This window comes from Herpailurus yagouaroundi, unplaced genomic scaffold, assembly GCF_014898765.1.
Source record: "Herpailurus yagouaroundi ecotype Mexico unplaced genomic scaffold, PumYag 160, whole genome shotgun sequence".
In the NCBI taxonomy this organism is placed as follows: Eukaryota; Metazoa; Chordata; class Mammalia; order Carnivora; family Felidae; genus Herpailurus; species Herpailurus yagouaroundi.
The window spans coordinates 48976367-49003713 of NW_024412401.1; the positions used below are offsets into that span (position 1 = coordinate 48976367).

A 27347-nucleotide genomic window follows, 5' to 3' on the forward strand; every position below is an offset into this window, starting at 1 on the left:
GGGCAGGCGGGCGGGCCGGCGAGCACCCTGGCCGGCGGGGCCCGCGGCGCGCCCCGCGTCCCATGGATATAGCAACAGGTCCCGAGTCGCTGGAGAGGTGCTTCCCCCGCGGGCAGACGGACTGCGCCAAGATGCTGGACGGCATCAAGATGGAGGAGCACGCCCTGCGCCCCGGGCCCGCCACTCTGGGGGTGCTGCTGGGTGAGTGCGGGGTCAGAACGCCCGAGTGGTCATGGGCAGGGGACAGGGGCATCCTCCCGAGGTGGACACAGGCGTCTAGACCAACGGAATAAGGAAATGTTTTGCAGGACATGGGGGTGCGGGGGACACAGACTAGACTCCTGCAGTGATCGCTAGAGGGGCAACAGGCACCCCTAAACAGGCATGCTGGAGGGACAGAGATTTGCAGGAGCACCACCTAGGAGGAGGGAGGCCAGGACAGCTCCAGCTGCCACCCACCATCCTCACTGGGCCTTGGTGCTGGAGCTGCCACTCCCGAGGGGGCAGGAGGCGGACGGCAAGGGTGATGGAAGACCCAAGTAGTCACCTTAGCAAGCTTGGGAGTGGTGCCAGGCTGCTTGATGGAAGGCGCCTCTAAAAGAAAAATGTCCCTTGGGCCACCTGGGTTTTGGGGAGATTGGGGGCAGAAGACCATGAATGCCACCGTGGGGCGTGTCAGCCAGCAAGCGCCCCAACCTCACTTCGCCTGCCTCGGTCCCAGCCGGCTACCCCGCGCCTTGCCGGGTTCTCGTATGTAGTAACACCAAGCGCTGGATCTCCGGAGGAAGGGAGAGTTGCAGCGCCGAGCCAAGGCTCGAGACCCGCGGCCTCTCCGCGAGGGAGTCCGCGGGCTGGGACGAACCAGCGGAGGCTGCCCGGCCCCCGGTGCGGCGGCCGGGGGAGCGCAGGCGGCGGGCGGCGCTCCAGGGTTGCCTTCGCGCTTGGGGCCCTGGCTGTGGGCACCGCGCGGCCGGGACGCCAGGCTGGTCGGCGCTGACGGCCCGGCTCTTGCCCTGTGCGCTGCAGGCTCCGACTGCCCGCATCCCGCCGTCTGCGAGGGCTGCCAGCGGCCCATCTCCGACCGCTTCCTGATGCGAGTCAACGAATCGTCCTGGCACGAGGAGTGTTTGCAGTGCGCGGCGTGTCAGCAAGCCCTTACCACCAGCTGCTACTTCCGGGATCGGAAACTGTACTGCAAACAAGACTACCAACAGTAAGCGCCTCTCGTCCTCCTCCTTCCCCGCCGCCGCCCGGGCACTCGAGCCCGGCCGCCCCCACTGCCAGGCCAGGCCCGTGTCAGCCCAACTGCTGGCTCTGCGCGCCGCTGGGCCCGTCAGCTCCGAGGGCTGCGCAGGCTGCGCGTCTCCCGGCAGGGACGAACGGTCCCAGCCTGGCCGCCACTGGTGGGGTGGCCGGGAGCTTGCGGCGGTCCCTAGTTGCCATCTTTTGTCCGGAAACCTGTACTGGTTGGGGTACAGGACAAGGCCCTTGGCCAACTAGGGGATACCATCCCTCCGTCCAGGGACAGGGCCTGACCCCACCAAGGCCTAAATTGGGGACCAAGAATTGATTTCCAAACGAAAACAGTGCTTTAGGGAGCCAGGCCTTGGCGGTATGCTTCCCAAAAGTAGGGTTTTATGGGGGGTTCGGATTCCTGGAGCAAGCAAGTGGAGTTGGGAGGGGGGGGGTGCTGAACTCCCCGAGCAGCTGGGGATGCCTCCTTCCTACCTTGCTGCCTGTTGTACTTTTAGTCCCTGATAGAAAAGGGTGTCTGTCCATTCTCTTCAAACCGTTCCATGCGGGAATTTTTCACTTAAAATTCCTGCTGGCTGAAGAAGCTGTCTGGGAAGAGGACCTCAAGAGGTGGCAAACCACAATCTGGGGCTCCTGGAAGGTCGGGGATGGGGGGGGGGGGCAGATGGTGAAGGACTGCCCAAGTCAGCCTTCCCCAGCAGGCCTTCTTTCTTGCAGAGTGTTTGTGTTGGAGAAGGGGGTGGTCTGCTCTGCCCTGGCATAGCCTAAGCCTCAGGGTTGAGTCCAGAGACTATGGGTTGAGCCCTACCTACTGACTTTTGTTTTTAGCTGAGACTATGGATTTGGCTTGCAAGGTGCTGGGACAGTTAAGAGTAAAAGCAGGCTTTTTCTTTTGACCCTCTGGTTTTTGTGCCTGGCAGTGTGATTAGGAGGGAGGCAGAGAGGAGCAACAGACGAAAAGGGGGTGTGGGGATCCCCAGGGAGGCATTGTGGAGACCAGTGTGGGTGCCTTCGAGAACTTTCTAGTGAGACCTGGAAGACCCTTTTAGATGGGCGTGCAGGGTGGGTAGGCTCTCAGATGGTTCGGGGCTCAGAAGGGGCTGTGTGTGCCCAAGCTTCCAGGAAAAGGTTAGGCTAACCAATGCCTGTGATGATTGCAGCCTCCCTAGCTGCCCAAGGACTGTTCCTAATTCCAGGCCCCGATGGGAAGTGGAGCGGCTGGGGTGCCCCTTCTCCATCTCTCTAGCTGCTTGGCTGAGACCTAGAAATAGCGGGCTGCAAGCCAGAGCCCTGAAGAAGGTATTAGGTTCTTACACTGAAAGGTTCTGGCTGAGTCCCACAGCAGTGCCTAACCTGGCTGTGCTCCCCTGGTCTGGAGGTCCAAGAGGACCTGCTCTTTGCACCTTGCTCTTCTTGTCCACTGGGGGCTCTGCCGACAGGAATTGGGGTACATTTCAGAGAGGCAACTTTTTTTTGCTGATCCCAGAGTTCAGCCGAGACCTCTCTGTCTCTCTCTCTCTCTCTCTGTCTGGAGCACCCCAAATCAGGCACATTGCCGTTGGTCGAGTTTGTGCTGTGCCTGGACTGATAGGATTCCAGTTCCGGGAGAAAGTGTGGCCGCCAGTCAGCTCTACCACAGGCAGGCATAGACCAGCACAAATAAAATGGGGAAAGTAGTTTGAGGTGGATATGGTTGGGGGCTTTGGTCTGGGCGAGGGGCAGGGCTCACCAGCCTCCAGCCTACCCATGTCCTGCTGGCCTGCACCTCTTCCTACCTGACCCTTAGCTCAGCTCTGGCAGTGCTTCTTCCAGCTTCGCCACCGGCCTGGATGACTCAACATGTGGGGGCAGGAGGCCGAGGAAACTGGAAATGGCCCTCCAAGGCATTTGTGCAGATTTGGGGGATTTTTTTTTTTTTTTAAACATACTGGAAGGACCCTTTCCAGCCTCTTATACATATCTGCCAGGTCTCTTCCGCTCCCCCTCAATCCTTTATGGAGCTTGTGTTTAAAACAAGGAGATGATGCCCCCTGGTTTTTCGGAGCACAGAACTCTAAAGTCACAAGATTTGAGCAGGATGTTCCCTTAGAGCAGAGCGGTCCACCTCCTAATTTTACGAAACAATTAAACAGTTGCAATGGCTTTGTTGAAAGTATATTTGTTTAAAAAAGAAACAAGGCGCCCGAGAGCTGGATGCTTCAATGCAGTCGGGATGTGTTTGCGGGGGAATTTTGGTGCTGGGCGAACCGCAGGTCCGGAGTTCCGAGCCTGGGTCCAGCTAGGCGGCAGCCTCCAGGCGGGCATTATTCACGCCCCTCACGGTGCCCTCCTCCTCCCTCGCCCCCTCTTTCTTCCAATAAGGCCAATTAGGTATCTGCACTAGGCCGGCCAGTTGGGGGCTGAGGAGGGGTTGTTATCAAGACAATCCCGTGGACAAATACCCCGGGCGGGTCTCGCCTCAGCGTTTCTCAGGGAGAGCCAGTGCAGCGAGGCAGGCAGGGGCTCACTGGGGAAGCGATGTTCTTTGCACAATAAAAGTGTGTTTCACGATTTATTTTTTTCCTTTGAGGATCGCAGATGCGTATTTATTGCATCTGTGCGTATAATGCTTTTAAGAGAGAATCCAGGCAAGGGGGCGCAGAAACGTGCCTTCTCGATTTTGTGCAGCCTGTGTGTCAGCGGTATAGGGAAATTAACACACCATCCCCCGCCCCCCAGTAACTTTTGAAAAATATGTCCTCGCCGGGTGAGGAGCTGCGGGGTTCGGTCCTCAGAAAGAGGTTGCTATTTTTATTAAGCGTCTCTTCTTCCTTTCGATTTGTTTTCAAGATCCGGGACACCCAGAAGCGCAACGTTATTTTACGCACCACGGGGGTGATTAATTGACGTTCGGGCACATTTAATACTATTTGCTAAAATGCACCCGCACGTCCTGGACGGATGCAACAGAGCGCGCGGGCCACGGCATTTGGGCAATTTCACGCGTAACTCGAAAAGTTTGCTTTTTCTCCGTACGTGTTTTCTGGAGGGCTCTTTCTTTAAAAGGGCGGGGGGAGGGCATCGGATCGTTTTGCGCCCGAGGCTCTGGCCCCTCGGCAGCCGGAGCTCCTCCGACAGAAAACCAGGTTAGGAGCCGGGAGGAAACGGGGCCTCCAAACGCAAAATCACGACACCTCTCTCTCCTTCCTCCTCCTGAGAACACATGAAAAAAAAATTTTTTTTTAATGACAACATAATGCCCCCCCGCGCCCCATTTTTTTTTTCTTGGTGGCTTTGGCCAAGTAGAATTATGTAAGTCCCCTTTCTTGCCGTCTGTCGCTCGTCTGGAAAGCGTTTCTATCCTGAGGAGGTGGCGAATTCCTGGAGGAGGCTCCGGAAGGGGGGAGGGTCGGTGGGAGAGTCCAAAAATCTGTCACAAAATGGAGTCTAATCGCTTGTAAGACAGCTCCCAGGCCGGGCGACCCGAGATTCGTTGGTGTGCGAGCGGGAGCCTGCGCGCGCGCCGGAGGACGCGGCGCTCCTGCTCGGGCCACGCTCCCACCTCGGCGTCCTGGGCTGGCGGCGCCCTTCCGCCGGCCGGGCCTGCCCGGGCGGCCTCGCCTCTCGGCACGCAGAGTTACAGGGCTCCGCTGAGCCTGCGAGGGTCCCCTTGGGCTCCCCTGCCCAGGTAGGATGCGCCCACCCGCGGAAGGGGGAGCAGCGAGACTTGGAGTTTCAGAAAAAACTGAGTCCTGGGGTGGGTTGTTTTGTTTTGTTTTGTTTTTTGGTAAATCCACCCCAGCTGGCTGCAGCTACAGTGGCCCAACCTGGCTCTTTCCAGCGCATTCCTCTCCTTGGAAGTGTTTACACCGGGAAAGGCCTTCCAGGGAGGCTCACCTCTCCTCAGAGCCCCAGCACTGGCACAGTAGGGGTGTGGCACAGCCCAGGGAGAGCAAAGTCAGGCTCCAGCCTTTTCTGCCTGCTCTTTCTCCCAGCTTGGAAGGACTCCTATAGGCCTTACTGCGGGGTGCCAGTTACCAGCAGCACCTCCTCTACCAGTAGGCATCCCAGCTGGCATGGCCCCCATGCATCTAACCCGGAGCGGCAGACATCCCGGCCCACACCCTGAGGTAGAGGGCCTGTCCTGGAAATGGGTCTGCTCGGAAGGCAAAGCCAGCGCTTTGCCTCATAAAAAGGTCTCCGTAGTGTCCTTCCTGGGGCTTCAAGGGCCGAAGGGCTCACCGTGTCAGCCCGAGTGTGGGGACCTCTGGCCCTTGGGAAAGCACCCCCCACTGGGGGGCCCCCCCCCGCCAGCACCCTGATTGCAGGTAGAAGAGTAAGCAAAGGGCTTCCTGAAGCTGCGGTCATCTGCTGCTGAACGGAGGCATTATTCATAGCTGACTCCTGGCTCACCCTGTATTCCCCAGGCTCTGGGCTAACGCAGCCTAATTTATTTGCAGGATTTTTCTTGAGTAGGAGAAGAAGGCTGTGAGGCTTTCCTCTGGGGTATGTGACTGTCGACCCTCAGCTCCCTCCCGTCCTGCCCCTTGGAGCCAGGCTTAGGGCCACACAGTCCTGGCATCTACCTGAGCCGCTTCTGTAAAATGGGGACATATCCACCTGGGAGAAAGGATTCTAATAAGGATTCGAGATAACATGCCCCAAAGGACCTGGCATCTTGCCTGGCATGTTGTTAATACTCTGGAAATTATTGTTGTCGCTATTATCACCATCAGTGTGGCAAGAATGTCTTGTCGCTGAAGACATACCAAACTGCCTCTGTGTTCCATGCCAGAGAAAGGTGCAGCTGGCATGGTAGGCTTGCCGTGAACCTCTCTGTGCAGGGAAGATGAGGAGCACCCCTGGGAAAATCGCTCCCTTTGCCTGAGTGGGGCACTGTGAGGGCCAACACTCCTTCAGTGATGAAAAGAACTCTAGGTTCTGAGACAGAACTGGATTCACCTCCCAGCCCCACCATTCAGCAGCCGTGTGATCTTAGCCAAGTGACGACCTGTCTCTGAGCCCCAGGTTCTCCATCAGCAAATTAGGAGTGATGATACAACATCCCGGGGTGGTTGGAAGGATAGCACGAGGTATCTGGTGAGGCTGCAGTAAGTGTTCCAGACTCCATGGGATCCAGTATCCAGTATCGTCCTCACGACCTCCAGAGAGGCAGAAAAACTGATTGTAGAGATCAGGACAAATGCCACCTGTGCATGATCGGGAAGGGCAGGTATCAGGATGAGCCTGGTGTTCTGGCCTGTTTCTCTTTGGGGCAGGGGTGCGTGAGAGGGAGTGGAAGTTGGTCCAGAGCGAAGATCTTTCCACTGGGGAGCAACTGGAATCTCTAGTCTGAGTACAGCTTGGAAAATCCTACACAGAAGTATAATTTCATATTTGGAAAACCCTTCGTGCTTACTGTTTTTTTGTGATTCAAATGGTGGGGGGTGGTGCTGACATCTCTGAGGATGAGGAGGAGATTCAGAAGGGGGGGAGGGGGAACGTGAGGGGAAGAGATCTAGGGATCTGTACCTTTCTCAGAAGATGAGGTTTAAAAGGTAGAGAAACACCAGCTCAGGTGGTCAGAAGGATCCTCCAGCCCACAGAGGTCTGTCCTGTCCATGATGGGCTGGCAGTTCTTTCCCAGGGAATTTCCTCTGTCCTGTGGCCATGAGGGTTTTAAAACAGAATGGGGGGGGGGGAGTCCCAGTCCTACTTTGGCGTTAGTTAGGCTGAGGACTGGAGGATACACTCAGCGACCTGAGTTATAACTTCCAATTCGCTGGACACCGCAATCAGGCCTCAGCTTCAAGGGAGGGAGGAAGAAAGGGATGGTCCACTCATCCGAGGAGCCCGTGTGAGCTGTCAGTCAGTTGGGGGTGCAGGAGGACCCAAAACTCTTGGCTTTCTGGCTGACCCAGCCCTCTCCATCTCCCAGATTCTGTGCTGATGGCAGCAGAGAGCAAAACCAAAATTATATATATTTATTGCTACTGCAGTCAGAAGTGGGGAGGCGGTGGTAGTGAGGGGAGGGTAAGGCTGAAAACCATATTTGAAAAAGTTGATTCGCGAAGGCAGAGGAAGCAAAGTGGCAGACGTTTGCCATTTCATCGACCGGCTGGTGTTCTCCATTCATGTCATAAATGTCTCCTGTCATTTGAAGCCAAAAGCAACATGATTTGGTTCCCCCGTGGCCTATAGGGTTTTTCTCTTTTTTTTTTTTTGCAGTAAATGTTTATTTGTTAATAATATACTTTAAACAGCCTAGCCTTGACCTCAAGTCTCCCGAAGCATCCATCTTCTCTCAGAAAAATCTTTCAAGGTTTGTGTAATTTTGGGGGGAAGGTGTAACTGACGGGGCAGTGAAGGGCCTGTGTTTGCTTTAACTACTGCTGCCTTGTGGAGTAGTGGGGTATAAGGGGCCACTGTGCTCCAAATGGCAACTTTCTTGGGTTTCAGGCCTGGCTGACAGCACTTCCTCACTGCCCTTTACCTTTGCTTCGCCTGATCAGAACAAATAAATTTCTGCGAGGGCCCTTCCTTTGTTATTCCCGGGGCAATATTGTATCCATTTCTGTTTGGCTTCTTGACTGGCAGCCACTGGACCTGCCCTGTCAACCCTGGGGCCCTGAAGGGGGGTTGTGGGGAGTACAGGGGTCCGGGGGATATGTGAGTACATGGGGCGGGGGGCGCGGGGGGGGGGGGGGGGCTTTGTCTCCATCGGGAGCCTGGCTCAGACTGGCCCCCGGACCGAGTGTGCTGGCTGATGGCAGAGCACCTGGCTGGCCCTGCACTTGGTGAACTGGGGGAAGTGTTGCTGAAGGAAAAACCTAGTTCCTGGAGTTTGGTTCCAGAAGAAACAAAGATGTTTGCTTCCTGGCGGCCCGTGCTTAAGAGGTTTCCCTGGGAACTGTGAGGTGGCTGCCAGCCGGGGAGGGTTCTGAGGGCTGCTGGGAGCAACAGAGGTGCCCACCGGGGCTGGCAGGCGTGAGGAGACCCCCGAGCTGCCAGCTAGATGCAGAAAGCTGAGATAGCATGCTGGACCGCCGGATGCCCAGGATTCCCCTTACCCCAACCCCCGGGCACCTCTGTTGGGGGCTAGCGAAGCAGTGACGGGAGAGAAGCAGGAGCCGTGGGTCAGGACAAGCTGGGTGTGACTGCTCTTCCCCCTTCTCCCACCTCCTGGTTTCCTCCGGGACTCCGTGACTGTTGTCATGTGATTCCTGAATCGCCATAGTTACGGGCTGTCGGGGTCTGGGCGCCCGCCCAGGCCTGGAGCTGCCCGAGCCTGTGGAGATGGAGAGGACCAAGGTGCTCTGGGAGCCACCTCCTGAGAATGGAGAGCCTCCTGGGTGGGGCACATTTTCTCACACTTTCTCAAAGGAAAGTACAAAATTGCAAGTCCAGGTCGGGGATCCAGAATGTCTCTGGTTCTTGTGACACAAGCCAAAGACCTTTAGGTAAGGCTCTTCTTGAGCCTCAGTTTCCTCCTCTGTGAAACAGGGGTGATAATTACAATCTCACAGGATAAAGGGGATCAACCTCTGGGGATAAAGTGAAACAAACCCAAAGGTGCCAGCCTGCATTGGGCACTCAGTCAATGTATATTTCCTTCCTGCCTGCCTGCCTGCCTGCCTGGGAAGTGAGCTGGAGACGCCCTGCCTGGCAGGAATGCATTGTCTGCCTTTCAGAGCAGGCCCAGAGAGTGTAGCCTCCTAAACAGGCCTCCCAGAGTGGCCTAGCCCACCCCTCTCCTGCTCCTTACCCAGGTCTGTGGCCTGTGGTTTGAATTTTTCCCTTGAAAAGGTAATGGGACAGGTCTGGCTGTCAGAAACTGGTCCTTGGAGGCAGGCAGGCAGGCAGCAGCCTCTGGATGACTCCCCATTGCTACTGAGGCACATAGGTCCTCCTGCCTTTAGCCAGCCTACTCTTGAACATGGCCAGTGTAGCTGTGAACTCCCAGGAGCAGAGCCTTCTTGACCTCAGAGGGGCAGGCTGAAGTAGTACATCTAGAAAGAAAAGGAACGGACATTTCTTGAGTGCTGCGATGTGTACTGACGTTTATTGCTCTAGGTCCCTGGATAGGTGAGAAAACCGAGGTGGAGAGAGTTGTAACTTCTCTCAGGTCCAGAGTTTCTCTGTAGCACAATTTTCCCAGGTGGGTCTAACTCCCAAAGCTGATGGCATCCCTAAGTCCTCAAGTTCTCTCCCTGAAGCCCCAGATTCTGCTCTGGGCAACTGTGATTCTCCTTAGAGCACCCAGCCTGAAAGGTGTGGGGGTGGGGGCGGTTACTGCCGCAGGGTTGGAAGGGCTTGGGGTTGGGGGTCACTGCCCTCTTCGCACTAGAATGTCCGTGTAGGGCCAGCCCTTGCCAGAGAAGGAAAAAGGTTAGAATAACTGCCTTTCCCCGGTGGTGAGCTTCCTTCCCCGCCAGAGGCGCGCACGGGCGGGGCGGCTTCCCGAGGTCTCCACCCGTGCCCTCCTCCAGGCCCACCTCTTGGAGGGTTCCTGCCCCTCGTTCTTCTCATTCCCCAAGTCGGGCAGCGCAGTGCACAAGCTCCTAGGCTCTGGGGCTCCTCAGCTGAGCCGCGGGCGCCAGCAGCGGTTGATGAATTTCGGTGTCACCAGGGGTTTAGCCCGGATTTGGGAACCGCGCGCTCTAATACGCGCACACGGTCCTGCCCTTTCTAAAGCGCAGCCCTTTCACCCAGCCGCTGATTTATGAAGGAATCCGATCCTGGGACGGGCTGGGCTGGAGCCGGGAACCCGGGCCCCTGCTGCAACCTTCGGACTCCTTCGTGTTTCGGGGGCCCTTGGTGGCTCCCGGTGCTTTCCTAGGCTGGACTTGGGGCGCCGTGCCGGGTGGGGTCTTCCACAATCCAGGAGGAGCGAGTCCTCTCGGAGCCACTTAAACCCGCTGGAAGGGAGAGAGGCCGGTGGAGAGAGTTTGCATTTTCTTTCGGATTTGAGCAAAGCCCTCGCCCCTCCCCAAGCCCTCCCGCCGACCCCCTCGGGCAGGCCCAAAAGCAGCGGGTTCGGGAGGTTTGTTTATCGAGAGCACAGAAAATTGAAAAAAGAATCTAAGACCTTTCTCCCGCCTGAGAAATGTGCAAAGTCCCTCAGCTCCTGGAGGCAGCGAGGTGACCCCAAATGCAGAGTTCCCGATACAGACGCTCCGGCCGAGCCCAGCCCCCTCCCTCCTGCGCCCTGGCCTTCGTGCGCGGCGGGAGGGCAGAGGTTTTTCAGATTTGGTTTGTAGGGGGGAAATGTGGTTGTATCAATCCACAAATATTTACTCTTAACAGACTTGTATCTGTGGAGATTTCGAACAAAGACAGTTTAGGGGGATTACAAAAACCCTAAACCCCGTTTTTCTCTCGGACTTGGTGCTTTAAATGCCAATTACAGGCGAGCCATATCCAACAGCAACGGGAAGAGGGGGGAAGGGTCGTGAGGGGTTGGGGGGGGTGAGTCCAGCCATTAAATGTAACTTTTCATTATGAAAAGGATTTCGCTGGTTTTATCTTCTAATAAGATTATGTCACGAACACAAGTACCTAGGTTGGTGCTGAGTGACAGGGCTCTGTCTGTTTAATCAGAGGCTGCGCCGCTCTAACCGCGGGGCCCTTTGTCCGACGGAGTGAACGACGGAAACTTGCCGTCCTAATCCCCTTATTCATGTCAAGCAGAGAAAAGAAGCCGAGCACCTTACAACCGTGTGCCCTCCACCCCTTCCGAGGGCTGCGGGAGGAGGGGAGCTCCGGCCTGTCGCCCCTGGGGCGACTTTCGTTTCCGAGGGCGCTTGGGTCTCCCAAGCCGGCCAGGCGTTGCAATTGGGGTGGGGGAAGGGGTTGCTTTTTGGGAGCCTCAATTGTCAGCTTCTGGAAAATGGGGGCAACGGCGCCACGACCAGAAGATGCCGATTGGGAGGGGGGAGACTTTTTGCCTCCACTGACGGAAAGCACGGGCCACTCTGTCCCCTCTTCCCAGGAAAGGTGGCGCTGGGGGGTGCACACCCACCATCCCCATGAAAGCGGGATTGACCAGAAGGGAGAGGCCGAATGGAGATGCCAGGCTGGGGTCCTGCGCGGGGCGGATTTCGTTGGATCCCTGGGACTGATGTCGAGACGCTCTCACTCCTGCGAGAGTATCCGGGGTTGACCATTCCCGGCTGCTCGCTCGGCCCCTTTCTTCTGAGGGCGAATTCCTTTGTTCGACCCCCGCGGAAACCCGCTTCTCCGCCGGGCCCGTGGCGCCTTTATTCTCGCCACCGCTGCTGCCGCCACCCCTGTCCCACAGTGTACAGACCTTTCCTGTGCCCCCCACCCCCACCCCCGGCCCCGGCTGCACAGACCCAGTCGGGTGTGCCGACCGGCCCCCTCGACGTCTCTGCCTTGCCCCGACCGGGCTGCCTGCTCCGACAACTAGAACTCCAGTCCGCACAGCGGGCGCCACGGGGCGCGGACTTTAGCCGCCGGCATCCACCTCCGGGCACAGTCGGAAGCTGCGGGCGTCGGAGAAACGGCCCGGGCGTGGTTCCGGGTCGCTGCACCGGCTGAAAAAACCAAAAGCAAAACCAACACCCCGCAAACGAAACCTGTGTGCTCCCGGGGCTCCGCTCTGCACCCCTCCAGAGGACCAGGCCGGCTACCTCCTGGCCAGTTTTCTAGCATCTCAGATCGAAGGCCCCAGAGTCAATGGAGCTGGAGAGGAGACTTTGGCGGAATTTGTCTCTAACATACCCAGCTCCTTGGCCTCCTTTTAAAGCTCTTAGTCTGTGCTCTGGGGCAGTCACGCAAGGACCCCAGTGTGCCCTGGGAGCTCTCTGGAGACGCCTGACTGCTCACAGTCTCCTCCCTCCCGAGCCCAGGCTCCGGGTGCGGGAGGATCGGGCTGAAAGCAGGGTGTCACCTCGTAAAAGCGACAGGCAAGGGCTGTTTTATGGGGAGGGAGAAGGGGCAGGAAGTGATGCTTCCATCTCTGGCCGCGCAGGGATGGAGAGCCACGAAGGAGAGAGTAGTATCTGGGCGGGGGACCAAGGGGACAGGGCAGGGTCAGAGACAGTGGGGTCTGTGACCATTAAGCATGGGGACTGACAGACCCGGGAGCTGGGACCTCACCTCCTGAGGGTTCCCTCCCGAAGCCCTCTCTGCAATCCCGTGCTCAGCCATCAGCTCCGGCCCTTCCTCCCGAGCTGGGGCGGGGGAGACACTTTCTCCCTCGAAACACTTGATACCAACTTTGGTTTTTTGGCAAGAAAAATAAGCCTTGTTTGGAAAGGGGGGGTGGTCGAGTGAGCGAGGGAAGGAGCGAGCCGGCGGCAGAGCAAACTTTGCGGATTAGGTTTCAGCGCCTCCACCCCACCCCCAGCCCCTCGGCGGTGATTTGTGTGCGGGGGTCTGTGACCCTACGAGGCATCAAACGGCCCGCGGGAACCGGCCGAGTTCAGAGGGACAGTGGGCAGAGGGGCGGCCTAAGACAACGCAGATGGTTCATATCAGCCCGGCCTGGCCGAGCCCTGGGCCCGCCGGCCTGGGCTGCTAGGCAGGGAAGACGCCTGGGGTATTCCGGGGAGACCAGTGCCTGAGCTTTAACAGGGGGCCAGAAACGCAGTCAATGCTCAGCCGATCCCAGCTGAAAGGAGGTGAGGGGCCGGTGACAGAGTTCCTCCACTAGGTGGTCCTGACCCCACCCAGCTTAGGAGGAGCCTGACCCTCCGTGTCTACCCTGAGTAGCCTCTGGTCCAGAAAGGAGACCCTCCAGCCTCTGCCCTGCAGGCAGCTGGGGCTCAGCCAGGTCATAGTACCCCTCTTCCAGGGACCCCTAGTGACCTTCTTCTCAGGGATGTGCCCTACCCCTAGCCTGCCTGCTGTAAGGGAAGTGGGAGACCCCTACCTCCCTCTTACATTCATTCATTCATTCATTCATTCATTCTACCCCTGTGGTAGAATGCCCTTCCCTTCTCCGCCCACTTGAGCCCTTCTGCCTGGCCTGGCTAACTCTGAGGGACTCCTTTCTTCCTCCTAGCCCCAGGGGAAAGCTAAGAAGGAGGCTCATTCCTACTTAACCCAGGGCCCTGCTTGGTCAGGCTGGGAGGGGCTCTTGTGTCTGAGACTGCTGCCCCCTCTCCCGAGAGGTGGAGACTGGCTGGCTGTCGACACAAACAGGCCCAGGCTTCCCTGCCCTGTTTCAAGGGCCTGGCTTTCTCTGCCACCTCCAAGAGCCCTCCTCAGTGACCACAGAGTGGGCGCACCAGGAACATACCCACCACCCATACCTTGCACTGCTTTAGCATGTGCCAGATGAAGAGCTCTTCAGGATCCTTGTAGAAAGGGGAAAACTGAGGCCCAGGTGTGGCTAGTATTTGCCTCAAAGCTGACACAGTTGTGGCACAATGGGGGACGGGAACCCCAGTCTGCCCACTGCCAAGTTAGGGGGTCTGTGTGGCAACTCCACAATTCTTTCTAGAACCCTCTGCCAGACTCTGGCTTTGCCACAGGCTTACTCTTTTTTCCCTAGTCTGAGGTCACTGGGAGGGGAAGGCCCTTCAACCCTGGTTCCTGAGGGGGGTAACAGGCATGTCTCCATGATGGAATGAGTTGGGAAGCTTTCTGGATAGCAGAATTTGGGGATTTTATCTTCTAAATTGGGACATGCAGGGACAAGAACCAGGTGAGCACAGGGCCACATCCCACCATCCATTCCTCTGTCCTTCTAGTGTCTGACTTCCAGACACCCTGGGCTCAGCCCTTCCTCTCTAAAGTGGGTCACGGGGAGGCCAGCAGCCTGGCCAGGGCCAGAGAGGGCCAGTGGGCTGCCAGGACCCCTCGGGGTTCTGTCTCCCAGGGTCCCTGCCTCAGGGGAGCAACTGGCTGGGTCATCTGTACACGGAAGACACATCTGTACTGCACATGTTGAAGGCTGAGCAGAGGACATGTGGTTTGGGATGTGTTATCTTAATCATATTTATTAGCCAATCCTGAAATTTAAAAAAAAAAAAAAAAAAAGAGTTTGATATTGTCAGCATTGGGAAAAGATCCCCAAATCTACACGGCGACAGACAAGCAGAGGCTGCCAGCAACAGCCAGGTTTCTTTCAGCTGGGATCAGGACACAGCTTTGGAAGTTCTTTGGGTTGTTCTAGTGTGATGGAATCTCTGTGCTGTGAAACAACACTTACTGCTTTCATTTGCCCAAGCAGAGATCTGAAGCAAAATTAATTACCCCGCCTTGACTGATAGTTGCTCTGTTGGAGTATGGTTCTAATCCTTATTAACATTCTCTAAAGTCAGGCATGAAATATGACTTTTACACCACACTCTTTGGCATATGTTTTTCTTTTCCAGGATATTTTTCAGGCTATCTCCAAGCCTCACTGCTGTTCATTATTTTTGCCATAGGCCTAAAAGTTGCCAGCCCCAAAGCCAGTCCCGCACAGAGCACAGCCAAGGGGGTAGGGAGAGGGAGCGACATCTCTACTCGACTGGCTTCTGATTATTGAGCTTTGAATGTTTTCCTCCATCATGTTTTTTATTAAAAACTCCAGCATATTTACGCTTGATGGTGTCTTCAATTAGGTTAAAAAAAAAAAAAAGGGGGTTCCCCTTTCTATAGCAGTATGTAAAGAAAATAGTTGTTATGACCGCAAAATTACCGTCCAAAGCTGGTTCTAGTAAAGCTGGCCCTGCTTTGACAAGCCCAGCAGGCTGGAAGCTTTTTTCTGAGTGTTCCAGCTGCTGGGGAAACAGACCAGAGAGGAAGCCCACAGAAGCCTCCGTTCTGCAGGATACTCGGGCGGCCTCGCAGGAGCTAACACTTCCCGAGTTTCTGAGCTGCAGAAGGGGGCCCGGCTGCAGGGGGCTTGCTGATGGGCAGGCCTGGCCCAGAGAGCACACAGCAGCAGCGGCGGCAATAATAACCACAGCTGATGCTCGTTGAGTGCTCATGGTTTGTCAGGCACCGCTCTAAGCACTTCACAATTTTTTAAATGTTTTTTTAAATGTTTATTTATTTTTGAGAGGGAGAGGCAGAGCGCAAGAGGTAGAGGGGCAGAGAGAGGGAGACACAGAATCCAAAGCAGGCTCCACACCGTCAGCACAGAGCCCGATGCCGGGCTCGAACCCACCAATCCCGAGATCTTGACCTGAGCAGAAGTCGGATGCTTAACCGACTTGAGCCACCCAGGCATCCCCAGCACTTCACAGGTTTTAAAGGCGCTGTGACATGGATGTTGTGATTATTTACTTAGATGAGAAGCAGAGGCACAGAGAAGTTGAGTGACTTGCCCAAGGGCACACAGCTAGTAAGTGGAACCAGAGTTGGGGCCCAGGCATTCTGTCAGGAGAAAACTTCCAGCAATCCTTTAAGAGGGTAGATTTTAGCCCCTTTCTGGGTTCGGGGTCCTGTGGTGGCCAGGCACCAGAGCTGAATGTTATTTGTTGAATGAATGCCTCATAATTCATGGCCAGTGTTTATTGCACACTGCCTATGGGTTTGATGGGAATTATCTCATTGAATTTTCTCACTGCCCTGGGGCAGGCATTATTAGTATCATTTCCCATTTTGCAGCATTGAAACTTGACCTGAGACGTGCCCTGATTTCCCCAAGGTCACATAGCTTAAGATAGCAATGATAAGAGCTACCATCTATTGGTCACATGTTTGGCTAGGCTCGGGGCTAAGCCCTTGGCACTCCAGATCGCAGTGAGTGCTCCCAAAAGGACCATTGTTTACCTAGGTTTCCAGGTGACAGAACTGGGGCTCAGAGAGGTAAAGCCACACACCCAGAGTCACACAGCTAGTGGGGGGACAGCACGGAGCTGTCATCTGTAGGTGGGAAGACTTGTCCTCTTGAGGACTTCTCAGCCTCAGCCTGGGAGCGGGAGTGGTGGTGGGGAGCACCTGAACCATGCCATCACCTTCTCCGTGGCTCTCGCTTGGGCCGAACAAGGAACAACTATCCTGACAGCAGGTGGGCATACTTTGGCATTGAGGGGATGAGTGTGCCTGTGGCTACTTGGCAGGAGGCAGCCTCCCCTCCTAACCCTGTTTTATAGGTAGGGAAACCAAAGCACAGAGAACTTAAGTGACTTGCCCTGGGTCACACAGCTAGCGAGCAGCTGATGGGAATCACGCTCAGGTGTTCTGGCTTTGGGGTGTTGTTTCTCAGACTGAATCATCATCTCTATCGTCAGCATTGTCAGCATCATGCATGACCGTCCCCAAGTGCCTTCTGAGTGCTTTGCAAATACACAGTGACAGCAGGGAAGTTCAGAGAGGGACCGAGATTGGGGGGGGGGGGGGGGGGGGGGGGGGCATGCTGCTGGTATGTGTCCTACTCAGGACAGGGCACAGGGAAGCAGACCCAACCCGTAGACGGGAGTTCACCAGCCCTCACAGGGCCACCTTTACCCCTGCCCTGCGGGTACAGCAGCTCAGGGCAGGCGCTGTCTGCCCTTTGAAGGGGACAGCGCCTCAGTGTGTCACTTTGAACTGCAAAGGGGCCTGTGGTGAGGGCTTGGCCCCCTCCCACAGGCCCCTGCCCGCCCACCCGTCCAGGTCTGGTTCCAGTCGGCAGGCCTGGAGCCGGAGGGGCGGGCAGGGCGGCGGCCCCCCTGTGGGATGTCAGCCTGATAAGTGAGCAGCGGCAGACCCCTGAAGGAGGATGGAGCTGGCCGCCCACTGGTCCTGCCGTCCCACGTGGCAAGAGTTCAAGCCCGTCACCAAAGTGCCAGCCTCCCACAGACATGCCCTGGTGGCTGCAGAGAAACATCTCCCTGAATGTGGAAGATTTAAATTAAAATAACAGTAATGATAGCAACGATAGTAATAACAAGAACTTGTAAATGGAAACAACTTGCCCTGGGGCGTAGGGAGTACCATGGAACCAAGCCTGTGCTCTACTTGGTGAGTGCTCATGGCAGGGGGTCACGAGGGGTGTTGGATAAGAGACTGGTGCATCTCTGAGCAGCTAATTACCAGAAACCCAGCTGGGGAACTTGGAGTTGCTCAGCCAGGTTCTGGCTAAGCTGGGCTAGGAAGGGGTAGGCCCACCCTGTCCTCAGAGAGCCCCTGGGCGAAGCAGGTGGGGGGAGGGGGCACAGTTAAATAGAAATCAAGCTGGCTCAGTCCCCATGCCTGGAATATGCTGACCTCTTTTCTGATTTTGTGGCCCAAGAGCTGATCGCTTGGGAGGCCAAGATTCTTAGCCAGGTAGACAGAGAAAAGATGCCGGTGCTTTGGAACCTCAGGGTTCAGAGTTTGATCTGGCTGTGTGACCCTGGGTTTGATGCTTTACCTCTCTGTGCCACACTTCTCTCAAAGGCTGTTGACGACCAACAACAGCCTCAGGGCAATGATGGAGTTGAAAAGAGAAAGCAGATGCAATGTCTTCAGATTAGGTATTTGGTTCTTGCTGATGTTGTTGTGGATGCTCCCGTAGTCCTTTGTGTTGGGCCTGAGCCTGTGTCTGGCTTTGGTTACATGTGCCAGGCAGAACCTTTGCTAGAGTTCTGTGTTTGAGCCATGCCTTGGCCAGGACAGGGCACGATACCTCATAGGTGCTTGCTTAGTATTGAAAGAAAAGTGTAGAGAAATAGCTGAGGGGCTCAACTGGCTGGGCTAGACACCAGGTTCAGCCTCTGTCTAGCTGGGCAACCCTTTGCAAGTTCCTCGGCCTCTCTGAGCCTCTGTTCCCTCATTGGTAAAACAGAGGTACTCAAAGAACATAGCTTCTAGGGTTGTCCTGAGGATTAAATGAAACGGTGCATGAACAAGGGCCATACCAGTCGCTGTGAGCTGTTGTTGTTAGCGGGAAGGGCAGTGGGTAGGGATCTGGTTAATAACACAGACCAGCAAGAATCTGTGCTGGGTTTCCCTGGGCAGGTGTCTGTGAGATGGGAGGTGGGAGCTGAGAGGATTTGGGAGGGCATTCCAGGTAGGGGCACAGGAAGCAGGAATATTAGGGGTTAAATTGGTGGGCTGAGAAAGTGGGCTGGGACAGTGATTCTGGCTGGAGAGGCTGCCTAGGGGCTGCTGGGATACAGGGTTGCAGAGGGGGGCAGGGGCTGGTAGCTATGCAACAGGGTTTGGCTTTTATCCTGTGGGCAGAAGGGAGCCATCGAAGATTATTGTACAGGTGGGTGACAGGACAGGAGAGGCACTTTATGGAACTGAAAGTGGCAGCACATGTGTGGGATTGGGGACTGGAGACTGGCAGGAGGGTCCTCCTGCTGCCTCCTCAGAGGTGAGGGCAGTGGAGGGGCTGGGAGGGGACAGGCTCAAGGCAATGTCAGGAAGCAGTTCTCTGAGCGTTGAGGGGAGGGGATGGGGCGAAAGGAGAGTCCAAGAGACCTGGGGATTGGAGCTGGGGTGACTGGCCAAGGCCTTGGGGTCCTGAGCACTCTGGGCTGGTCCCAGCAAAGGTGATCCCCTTGGCTGGATGGTTGACAGGTCTCATTTCATGGGCATGAGACCTGTGCAGTCCCAGAGGACTGCACACTCAGGAGGGCCCTGTGCTTCGTTTAATACTCTGCTGTTGCCCTCTTGAAATTCTTAATATGGTCTGAACAAGTACCCTGCATTTTCATTTTGTGCTGGGCCCTGCAAATCATGTAGCCATCTCCAGTCCCTGAGTCTCTGGCTCTGGGCCTGGGCTTGGAATGGAGGCCTGGGTGCCTTAAGCTAGAACCAGGCCTGCCGGGCTAAGGAGACCTCCCCCCTCTGCCATTGGCCTGAGGCTTGTTCTCAAGTGGCCTCTTTCTCCTGGCTCTCAGCTTGGCCTTCCAGGACTTCCTCAGTCAGGCCCTGCCTCCTTGTCCTCTGTGCTCAGACGCCAGCTCATCTGCTGTTCCCCACACGCTCAGACATTTGTCCACGTCTGGGTCTTATTCAGGCCGTGGCAGTTGTGCAGGATGTATTCGCAGGATGCCATCATCCTTTCTCCTGGAAAAGTCTTCTTCCTCTGAAGTTTGGCATAAGAGTCATCAGTTTCATGAAATCTCTCTGGTTCTGTATTCCCCCACTACACACCCCTCCCAGCCTGAGTCTGTCTTGCAATGCTTATTAAACATGCAGATTCCTAGCTCTGTGGAAGGACTCAAACTCTTAGGGTGAAGCCTATGAATGATCATTCCTAGCTGCCCCCCTCCAGGGGTATCTGTGTACACTGAGGTCTGAGAACTTCTGCCCAGGGTACACCCAGGACTGGAACAGGCCCTCGTACTTGGTCGGTGCTCGGCATGCACGTACTGAATGAATGAATGAGCTGTGGTTGTCTCTCTGTCGGTCTTGACACACGCAGCCTTCCTGCAGCCTGGCACTTTGTCTGGCATGGAGTGGCATCAGGGGGAGGGGGGGAGGTTACTGGATGGATGGCAGGATTACAGCATGCGTGGACTGTGGCTGGACCAGGATTCTTCACTCCCTGAACCCTGAGGATGTAGGGGTTGGGCTGTCTACGATGGGGGCCAGAATGGGTTGGGATGGGGGGCAAAATTAGTACCCTCTGGGAGGCAGGAAGTGGGCAAAGGTCGTGGGGGTCACCGGCACATTTTCCCTCCAGCGTTTTCCCTCATTCCCTCTGCTCCTAAAGGGCTGCCTGCTCCCAATGTGGTCCTCCCTGCACACAATTACAACAGCATGATGGAAGTAAAGGGTTTTATTTTTTATTTCTTTGTACTGTGTAGGCCCTGAGTTAAGGACTGGAATGATCTCATTAAGCCCATACAGGTCGGCCAGGCAGGCTCTGTTATTATCCCCGTTTCAGAGATGTGGACAGTGAGGCGCAGAAAGGGAAATCAGCTGTCCAAGGTCACGTAGCTTAGCTCGACCATTCCCCTCCCTGGCCTCCGAGATGCTTATCCTCCCGTGGCTCCTGCTCACAATGCCGCAGGTAAGTAAGTGTTCAATATGTGCTGAAGGCAGGGAGGGAGGGAAGAAGGAAGCCCAGCCCACCCATGCAACCAGAAGGACCCCTTCTCCAAGCAGTGTTGGGCTGCCACTGAGAGGCCAAAGTGAACAGGACTGTCACAGCCCTGTGTGTCTGGGGATGAAGAGCAGGTAGGGGACCCAGAGGAGAAGCTGCTGACCCTGGCAGAATGGACTGTGAAGGGGCATCCAGAAAGTTCCATGGTGGAGTCCAGGAATGCCTCCTTGCCCAGTGGTGATGGAGTACTGTCAAGAAGCCTAGATGAGCCAGTCTCCGAAGGTGGCGTTCCAGAGTTATGTGTGGAGCCCCCTGCATGTTGGGTCCTGTGCGGGCATTAGGGAGGCCTGGGGAACAAGGTGGATTGGGCCTTACCCTTGGAGCTCATGATGAAGGGGGCAGGCGGTGTGGAGGAGACGCAACCACATGGGCCCCGGCGTGCTGAGCTGTATGGGGTCTAGCCAAGGGAAGACAGATGCCAGGAGCAGGCACCTAGTAGGGGCTCAGGGACTATCCCCATCACAATCTCCAGTTGCCTACCTACTGCAGCAGTCCCTTGTTCATCAGCACTCCAGAGTGCGGGCTCATCCCACCCTAATGCCATGTCTGTGAGCTGCTGTCTTGGATGAGTCCCTTGACCTCTCTGATTCTCAGTTTCCTCATCTGTAAAATGGGTACAACTATTTCTCCTCTCCAGGTCATTGGAAGGATTACCGGTAGGAGGGTGTAAAGCATTTAGCACAAAGCTCGTTGTTCAGAATACAGAGAGAAAGCAAGGGAAAGAAATGTGTCCTATACAGCTATCGTTACTGTAGCGGTCATTAGTATTTTTGTTATTGAAAAGAATTCTAACAGAATAAACCCTAGGAAGGCCAGTCGACCCCCTCTGGGCCTCCACAGCCTGACTTGCCCCCTTCTCTCCCCTCTCACCCACCTCCTTGGAGCCAGCCCCCACCTCTGCCCCCTCCTCCACCCACTTTACAGGGAGCAGGGAACGGAGGTGATGCAGCTGGTCCTATCTTGCTGGAGCTCTAGCCTCACAGTGAACAGAAGCAGGGAAAGGCAGGAGTGGTGAGGATAATCCTGTGGGTGGAGGGCTGTGATGGAGGGAAGAGTCTTAGGGAGGGCTTCCTGGAGGAAGGGGTAATGAAGGCTGCCTGGGAAGGCAGAAAAGCTTCCACCAGGTAGGGGATGTTTGGACAGAGTTGGGGAAGGTGAGATCAGGAGGGTGTAGACTAGGCCCAGAGACATGGAAGACAGTGGCCTGCTCAGAGGAACAGTATTCCCTCCCCTCCCAGCTCTGGCCCCGGATCTACTCTCCTCAGGTCACTGCAGTTCAGCAGACTTATTCAGAGTCCTGGCACCTGCTACATGCCAGGCTCTGGCTAAGCTTGTCACACGCACCGCACCGTGTGAAGCCCCATGACAAGCCTGAGAGGTAGATGTGATTATCATTCCCATTTACAGGTAACGAGACTGAGGCTCAGAAGTGGGAGGCAACTTGCCCAAGGCCACACAGCACATCACAGCCAGGTCTGACTGTAGCCCCGGCCCCTCTCCAGTGCCCCCACACTCCCCTTCCAGGCAACTGCTTGTCACCCACTAGCCCATTGCCCACATGTCACATGGGGAGCGGGCAGAGCATCCTGGGGCTCACACACAGGCAAGAGGGATGGACTGCTGGGGCCTGGGGAGACTGGGCACGCATACAAAGAGGAGGTGGGTGTGAGAAGATTTTGAAAACCATTTGTAATGGCAGGAGATGCTGTGGCCAGGATGCTCCAGGCTTAGAGGCTGACGAGCCCAGCAGTCCTAGTAATTCTCTACACGTGACTGGTGACAAAACGCAGTCACACCCATGACCTTGGAGGTTCAAAGGAATAAGTGTGTAATTCAGAGGCTGGTGGTCCCAAACTTGCTTCTGTCACTTTCTGCCACTTAACCTCGATTTCTTCACCTATAAATTGGGCGGCCTAAAAACCCAAATCAAGATTGCCAGCAAATGAAGAAATGGAAGCTGCCATTTGTTATTTTTGCTATCACTGTTATTAAAGTCTAATGAGATTGTGTCTGAGGACACTGGAGCACAGAGAGGCTCCTCTGAGGTCACTCAGCTGGGAAGTGGCAGGTTTAGACTCAGGCCCCACTGCTCAGGGGCTGAATCATTTGGTGTCGTGGGCTGCTGCCTCCTAGGGGAAAGGAGGGGAGAGCCCGAGGCCTGATCTGAACCCAGGGAGTCTGAGCCAGAGCCTGCCCTGTGGGCTGCCAGCTCTTCAATGGTGGACAGTGGGGGCAGCCTGATGACGGCCGCAGGAGTCTCTGGGTGTCCTTCTTACCAGAACTTTCTCCAGCACTCCTTTCACCCCCCCAGCCCTTCTCAGGCCTCGGTCTCACATAGAAGCTAGGATCACACTTGGGGGTTCCTCCCTTCTTTCTGGTGTTTACTGTGATACCACTGTGTCCTTATCTCAGGTACTAAGGACACAAGTCAGACAAGTCCTGTCCCCAAAGCGCTCAGTGTCCAGAGAGGCATGTGCCTGGCAGTATTTGGTAAAGGCTCTGATGGAGGAAGCATGGAGCATTGTAGACCCCAGGAACGGGGCCCCTCTCCCAGACTGAGTGGCATGGAGGAGGACTTCCTGGAGGAAGAGCTGTTCACGCTGAGGACAGAGGGATTATCCCGGTGAAAAGGGAGTGGAGCAGCTTTTGGGCAGAGGGACTGGCATGTGCAAGGCCTGGAAGTGGGCTGTGGGGGGTGCGAGGAGAGGTCAGAGCATACAGGGCCTTGAAGGCTGTGCTGGGGAGTCTGGCCTTTATTCTAGAGGCCACTGGAAGCCATGGAAAGATTCTAAGGAGGAGACTGTTAAGGTCAGTTTCGAGCATGAAATTCACTTAGCTGGGCAGATTGCAGGGGAAGCAGGACAGGACCAGAGAGGAAGGGGTCCTGCAAGGCCATGTTGAGGTGTGTGCATCCGAGGGCAGATATCTATAAGTACATGCGTATCGGGGGTGGGTGTCAACAGACCTGAGCTCTGCGAGGGCCCAGCCAATGTGGGGACTCGGTGAATATGTATGGGTCTCATGTCAGTGCTCACCAGGCGTCCATGTCTGTGTCTCTGTGTGAGCACGTGAGCACGCATCTTTGTGTGTGTCCATCAGTGATGGTGCTGTGTCCCTATGTGCCTCTGTGTTTTCAAGGGTGTGTGTGTGTGTGTGTGTGTGTGTGTGTGTGTGTGCATGCGCGCACACGTGTGCACACGGCAAGGTACGAGATGACAGCTCTCTGTCCACAGCTGTGCTGCCCAGGAGAAGCCCAGGGAGCCTTGGGCAAGAGGGCAGGAAGCTGCTGGCCTCAGCTGGACCAGCCCAATCTGGCGTAGATACCACCTGGTCCTGACACCCCATCCACAGCCGGAGGCTGCCATCCCAGCCTCTGCCTAGCTTTCGTGCCATGCTGTCAGGGGGTTATCACTGCTGTAAATCGTCCCCAACACTTTAATCGCCGCGGTACCTGCCCAGCTCACTGCGGCTGAGCTGATGGCAGGCGGGTGGTCGGCACAGCGCTGTGGAACAGGCAGCATCTGGAGAGGCAGGTTTGGCGCCTCCTTGGGGGACCATGGCTCATCCTCGTGCATTTGAATGCCAGTGCAGACGGTAGAGGGCTGGTGGTGGGGAGGGACGGTGCCTGTGTCCGTGCGTGTGTCCCTGCATGTGCTGCTGCGTGCCTGGGCGTGCTGCACTGTGGGTGCGTCTTTGTCCACACAGCGTCCCCCGTGCCTAAGACAGAGTGCACCTGCTTGTCAGTGAGTTTGTGTCTCGGCGCACACGCATGTTTGTACCTGTCTGCCTGGATCTGTGCGTGTCAGCGTGGGAAGGCATGCTACGTGTGTGTGGACGTGGGGTTGGGTAGGACGAGTGCAGCTGCACATGGCTCTCCCTGGACTGTGACGTCTGTGGCCACAGCTCCAAGAACCCAGCAGGAATTTCCTCTCACCTTTCTTGGAGCGGTAGATGGAGGGTGGGGTGGCATGGAGGATGGCTGCTCTGGGGTGGGGCGGCAGCAGGCAGGCCAGCCCCCTCCCCATTCTCTCTCAGAGGTAGGAGCAGGTGACAGCTGCTCCCCTCCCCTCCCTGTCCCTCCCTTCCCCTCTTCCCTTCTCTACCCCGTCCTCTTCCTCCTCTCTGTCTTCCAAGGTGCTGGGCCCGGGCTTAGTTTTAAGGCCAAAGGTGTGTATACTTGGGATGCTGTCCCCCCCCCCCCCCCGCTTGTATCCAGACCCTGGGAGGAGACAGACACTCCCCCTCCTCTTCCGTGACCACTACGAAGGGGGTCTACTTCGGGCCTGTGGTCCAGGAGACCTCACCAGGTCTCAGGGCCTGAAAGCTCACGGAGAGGGGCCAAGAGGGCACATTGCTGGGTCAGGGGGCAGGTACCTGGAAGCCCGAGGAGGCCACAGCCCAGGTGAGCCCCTGCTGGTGTCCCTGGCAGGTGGGTCAGGACAGGTGTGCTCCAGTGGGTGTGCCCCGGCTGGTACGACCTCACAGGTGTGCCCCAACCCACAGCCCCCAACAGGTGTGCCAGTTTTTCCGGGAGGAATGAACAGAGCTGGCTCGCTGGGTCCAACAGGGGTGAGTGGCTGGGCCCCCAGGGTTTCTGAGGGCTCCCTGCAGACTGCACTCACCCCCCAGCCCGGAGGCCAGTGCCCTCCCGCCACCACTGCTGCCCTGCCAGGGGGCCCTGCCACCCTGGGGAGCTGACCTTGACCCCACCTGGCCCCCTACGTCCCAGCTTGGGGGCTCACAAAGAGAGAGGAGGGAAGAGAAAAATCGCAGAGATTTGTCTTGTCTCGGGCTGACAGCGGAGCGAGTGATTGCCAGGCCCGCTTGGCAGTTTTTAATCATTTTATCTCTGTTCTCGGCTCTCCGGGGAGACAGCCAGTGCTTAGCAGTCTGCTCAGAAAGACCTCGGGGCGCGTGGCGCAGCGGCGGCTCCGAGCTCCCATTATTAGCTGTGCTCTTCGGAGCGCGCTCCGATCTCTCCCGGGGGAGCCGGTGAAAAATTAACACGGGCCGGCGGCGCGGGCGCCCGATGTAACTGTAATTACTCCATTGATATTCCTCACACAATAGTGCTGTCATCAGTCATTTACATAAACTTTCTCTCGCAAAGACGGGCGGAGGTGCCTAATCCTATTGGGTGCTTCCACTGCATGCATTATACATGGCAGCGGGGCTCCTAGGTGAGGAGGGAGGGGAGGGAAGGGAGGGGAAGAGGTGGGAAGGAGAACTGGAGAGGAAAGGAATGGGGGGGGGGGGCAAGGAAAGGAGCTTAGGGATGAGCAGGGGGCCAGCTGGGTGGGGCAAGGGACCAGAGCCAGCAGCTACCCTGCATAGAGTGAGATACCCATGGGCTGGGGTTGCACTGAATGGGGGCCAGCCTGCCCCTCCATCATTGTCATCATCGTCCTGGGGCAGGTGAGCCTGATGCCTGATCCTTGCGGGGGCGGGGGGGGGGTGGGGGGGTTGTGGGGTGGGCGGGGGCCTCCAACAAAGCCTTGCCCCCCTCCCCCTGCTTAGGGACCATTCCTGGCCCCTTTACCCACCCACCAGGCCAGGCCCTAGCCCCACCGGGCATCTGGGCTCTGGCTGGAGGCTCTTCAGCTGTTAAGGAGTTAAAACCTCCCTGGAAATTACCCCCGTAATGACCTAATTAAAGACTTCAGGGCCACCTACTCCAGGGTGAAAGCTAATAACACCCGCCCAACAATAATAACCCAGTGGAGCCCCCCTGTTATTGCGGCAGCCTTGTCCCCCCCATTCCCACCACCCTTGCCTGACCCTCTCCTCTGGTCCTGCCTATGCAAGCTGTCGGTGGCTGGGGAGGGCCAGGGACTGAGCCCCCAGCTGGGCAGAGAAGGGCTCAGGATGGGACCAAGGGGAGAGGCCTGGGATAGTCAAATTTCCGTTGCTGAATATTTAATGAAGCCTGCACGGTTTATTTGGTTGGCCTGTCGATTTTTATTCCTCTGTCAATAGCTTCTCATATGTGGGGCTGTGATGATCTTTAGCAGGGCCTCTCCAGGGACGGCTGCCACTAAATGCAATTATGGATTTTATACCTCAATGTGTTTGATATTTCCACTGATCTAATTTGCAGCCTGGTAGTTTATTGTTTGGCATTTTAATGGCGTTCAAATGCTATGGGAAATTTGATTTCTTTTTATAATTCCTCCTTAACGCAGTTAATGTGGGTGGTGGGATGGCCCAGATTTTAGAACCCAATGTATAGAAAGAAGAAGGGAGGAAAAAGAACACACCCTTGTACAAATTTAAGGAGATGTCCGTTGAAGGGAGATCTTCCTCTGAGCTGTGGAGCCCAGGTGCCTGCCTTCCCCCCCTCCGGGTTGGGGTAGGAGCTAGGGCCGAGGTGTGGGGAAGCCGATTGTGGGAGCCAGGGCACTAGGCAGAGAAGCCAGCAGACAGTCCTTTCCTCCCACAGTCTTGAGCTCTGTGGCCTGTAGGCCTTGTCACAGGACGTCTTCAAGTGGCTTTTAGGTCACTGCCCTGTCCTGTTTTGAGCAGCTGCAGAATCAGGGAGGCCAGCATTTGCACTGCCACTGGGTTTCGTTGCCTGCATCTGAGGGCAGGGGCCACATCAGTTTTGGGCCTTTGAGACCGGGGGTGACATGCCTGTCATCTGTGACAAGTCCTTGTGGGGCCTCCGCCGCATTCACCAAATGTGTCCACTCTCAGGTCGGGGATGTCCCCACTGCTCCTCTGCCTGTACCTCTCCTGCCCTTTCTGGCCTACTTGGAAAGCCTAAGTGTGGGGGCATGACCAGGACAGGCCTTGGCTGCTCTGTATCCCAGACCTGGATTTCTAGAGGCTGTGCTGGTGCTTTTCTAGGCTAGACTAGAGCAGAGAGGGAGCCAAAGTCCACAGAGCAAGGTGGAGGTCCCCCACCTCCTTAGGGCAGCTCCGCCGAGCTGGGCCACCTTCTTCCCTGAGCGTGGACGCACAGGCCAGGCAGCCAATCGGGAGTGGTCTCCACCCTTGGTTAGCAGGGTGGGGACACAGGGGACACTTGGAGAGCCTGCTCTTGGGACCTGCCCGCCCGCGGCAAGACAGTTTGGGCCCAACTACCAGCAGTTGTTGTGGATTTTCTAAAACATCTTCTGGGGAGAGGAGT

At 56.4% G+C, this 27347-nt stretch overlaps 1 protein-coding gene and 1 long non-coding RNA gene across 3 annotated transcripts in view; both read left to right on the forward strand.

The window, feature by feature from the left end:
- Positions 1–17: 17 nt before the first annotated feature.
- The window catches only part of LMX1B (LIM homeobox transcription factor 1 beta), an 80182-nt gene continuing 52852 nt past the window's right edge, over positions 18–27347 (forward strand). Inside the window, exons 1-2 of one of the 2 annotated variants that reach the window (XM_040482334.1) lie at positions 18–201; positions 1027–1213. In XM_040482334.1, the coding sequence (XP_040338268.1) occupies positions 63–201; positions 1027–1213 (326 nt within the window). In that variant the 5' untranslated portion in view covers positions 18–62. The remainder of the gene's footprint in view (positions 202–1026; positions 1214–27347) is intronic. The other variant, XM_040482335.1, reaches the window with a different exon arrangement.
- LOC121035005 (uncharacterized) lies at positions 4556–6640 on the forward strand. The gene is made up of 2 exons (XR_005792720.1): positions 4556–4921; positions 5694–6640. It is a non-coding gene; the product is annotated as an uncharacterized LOC121035005 (long non-coding RNA).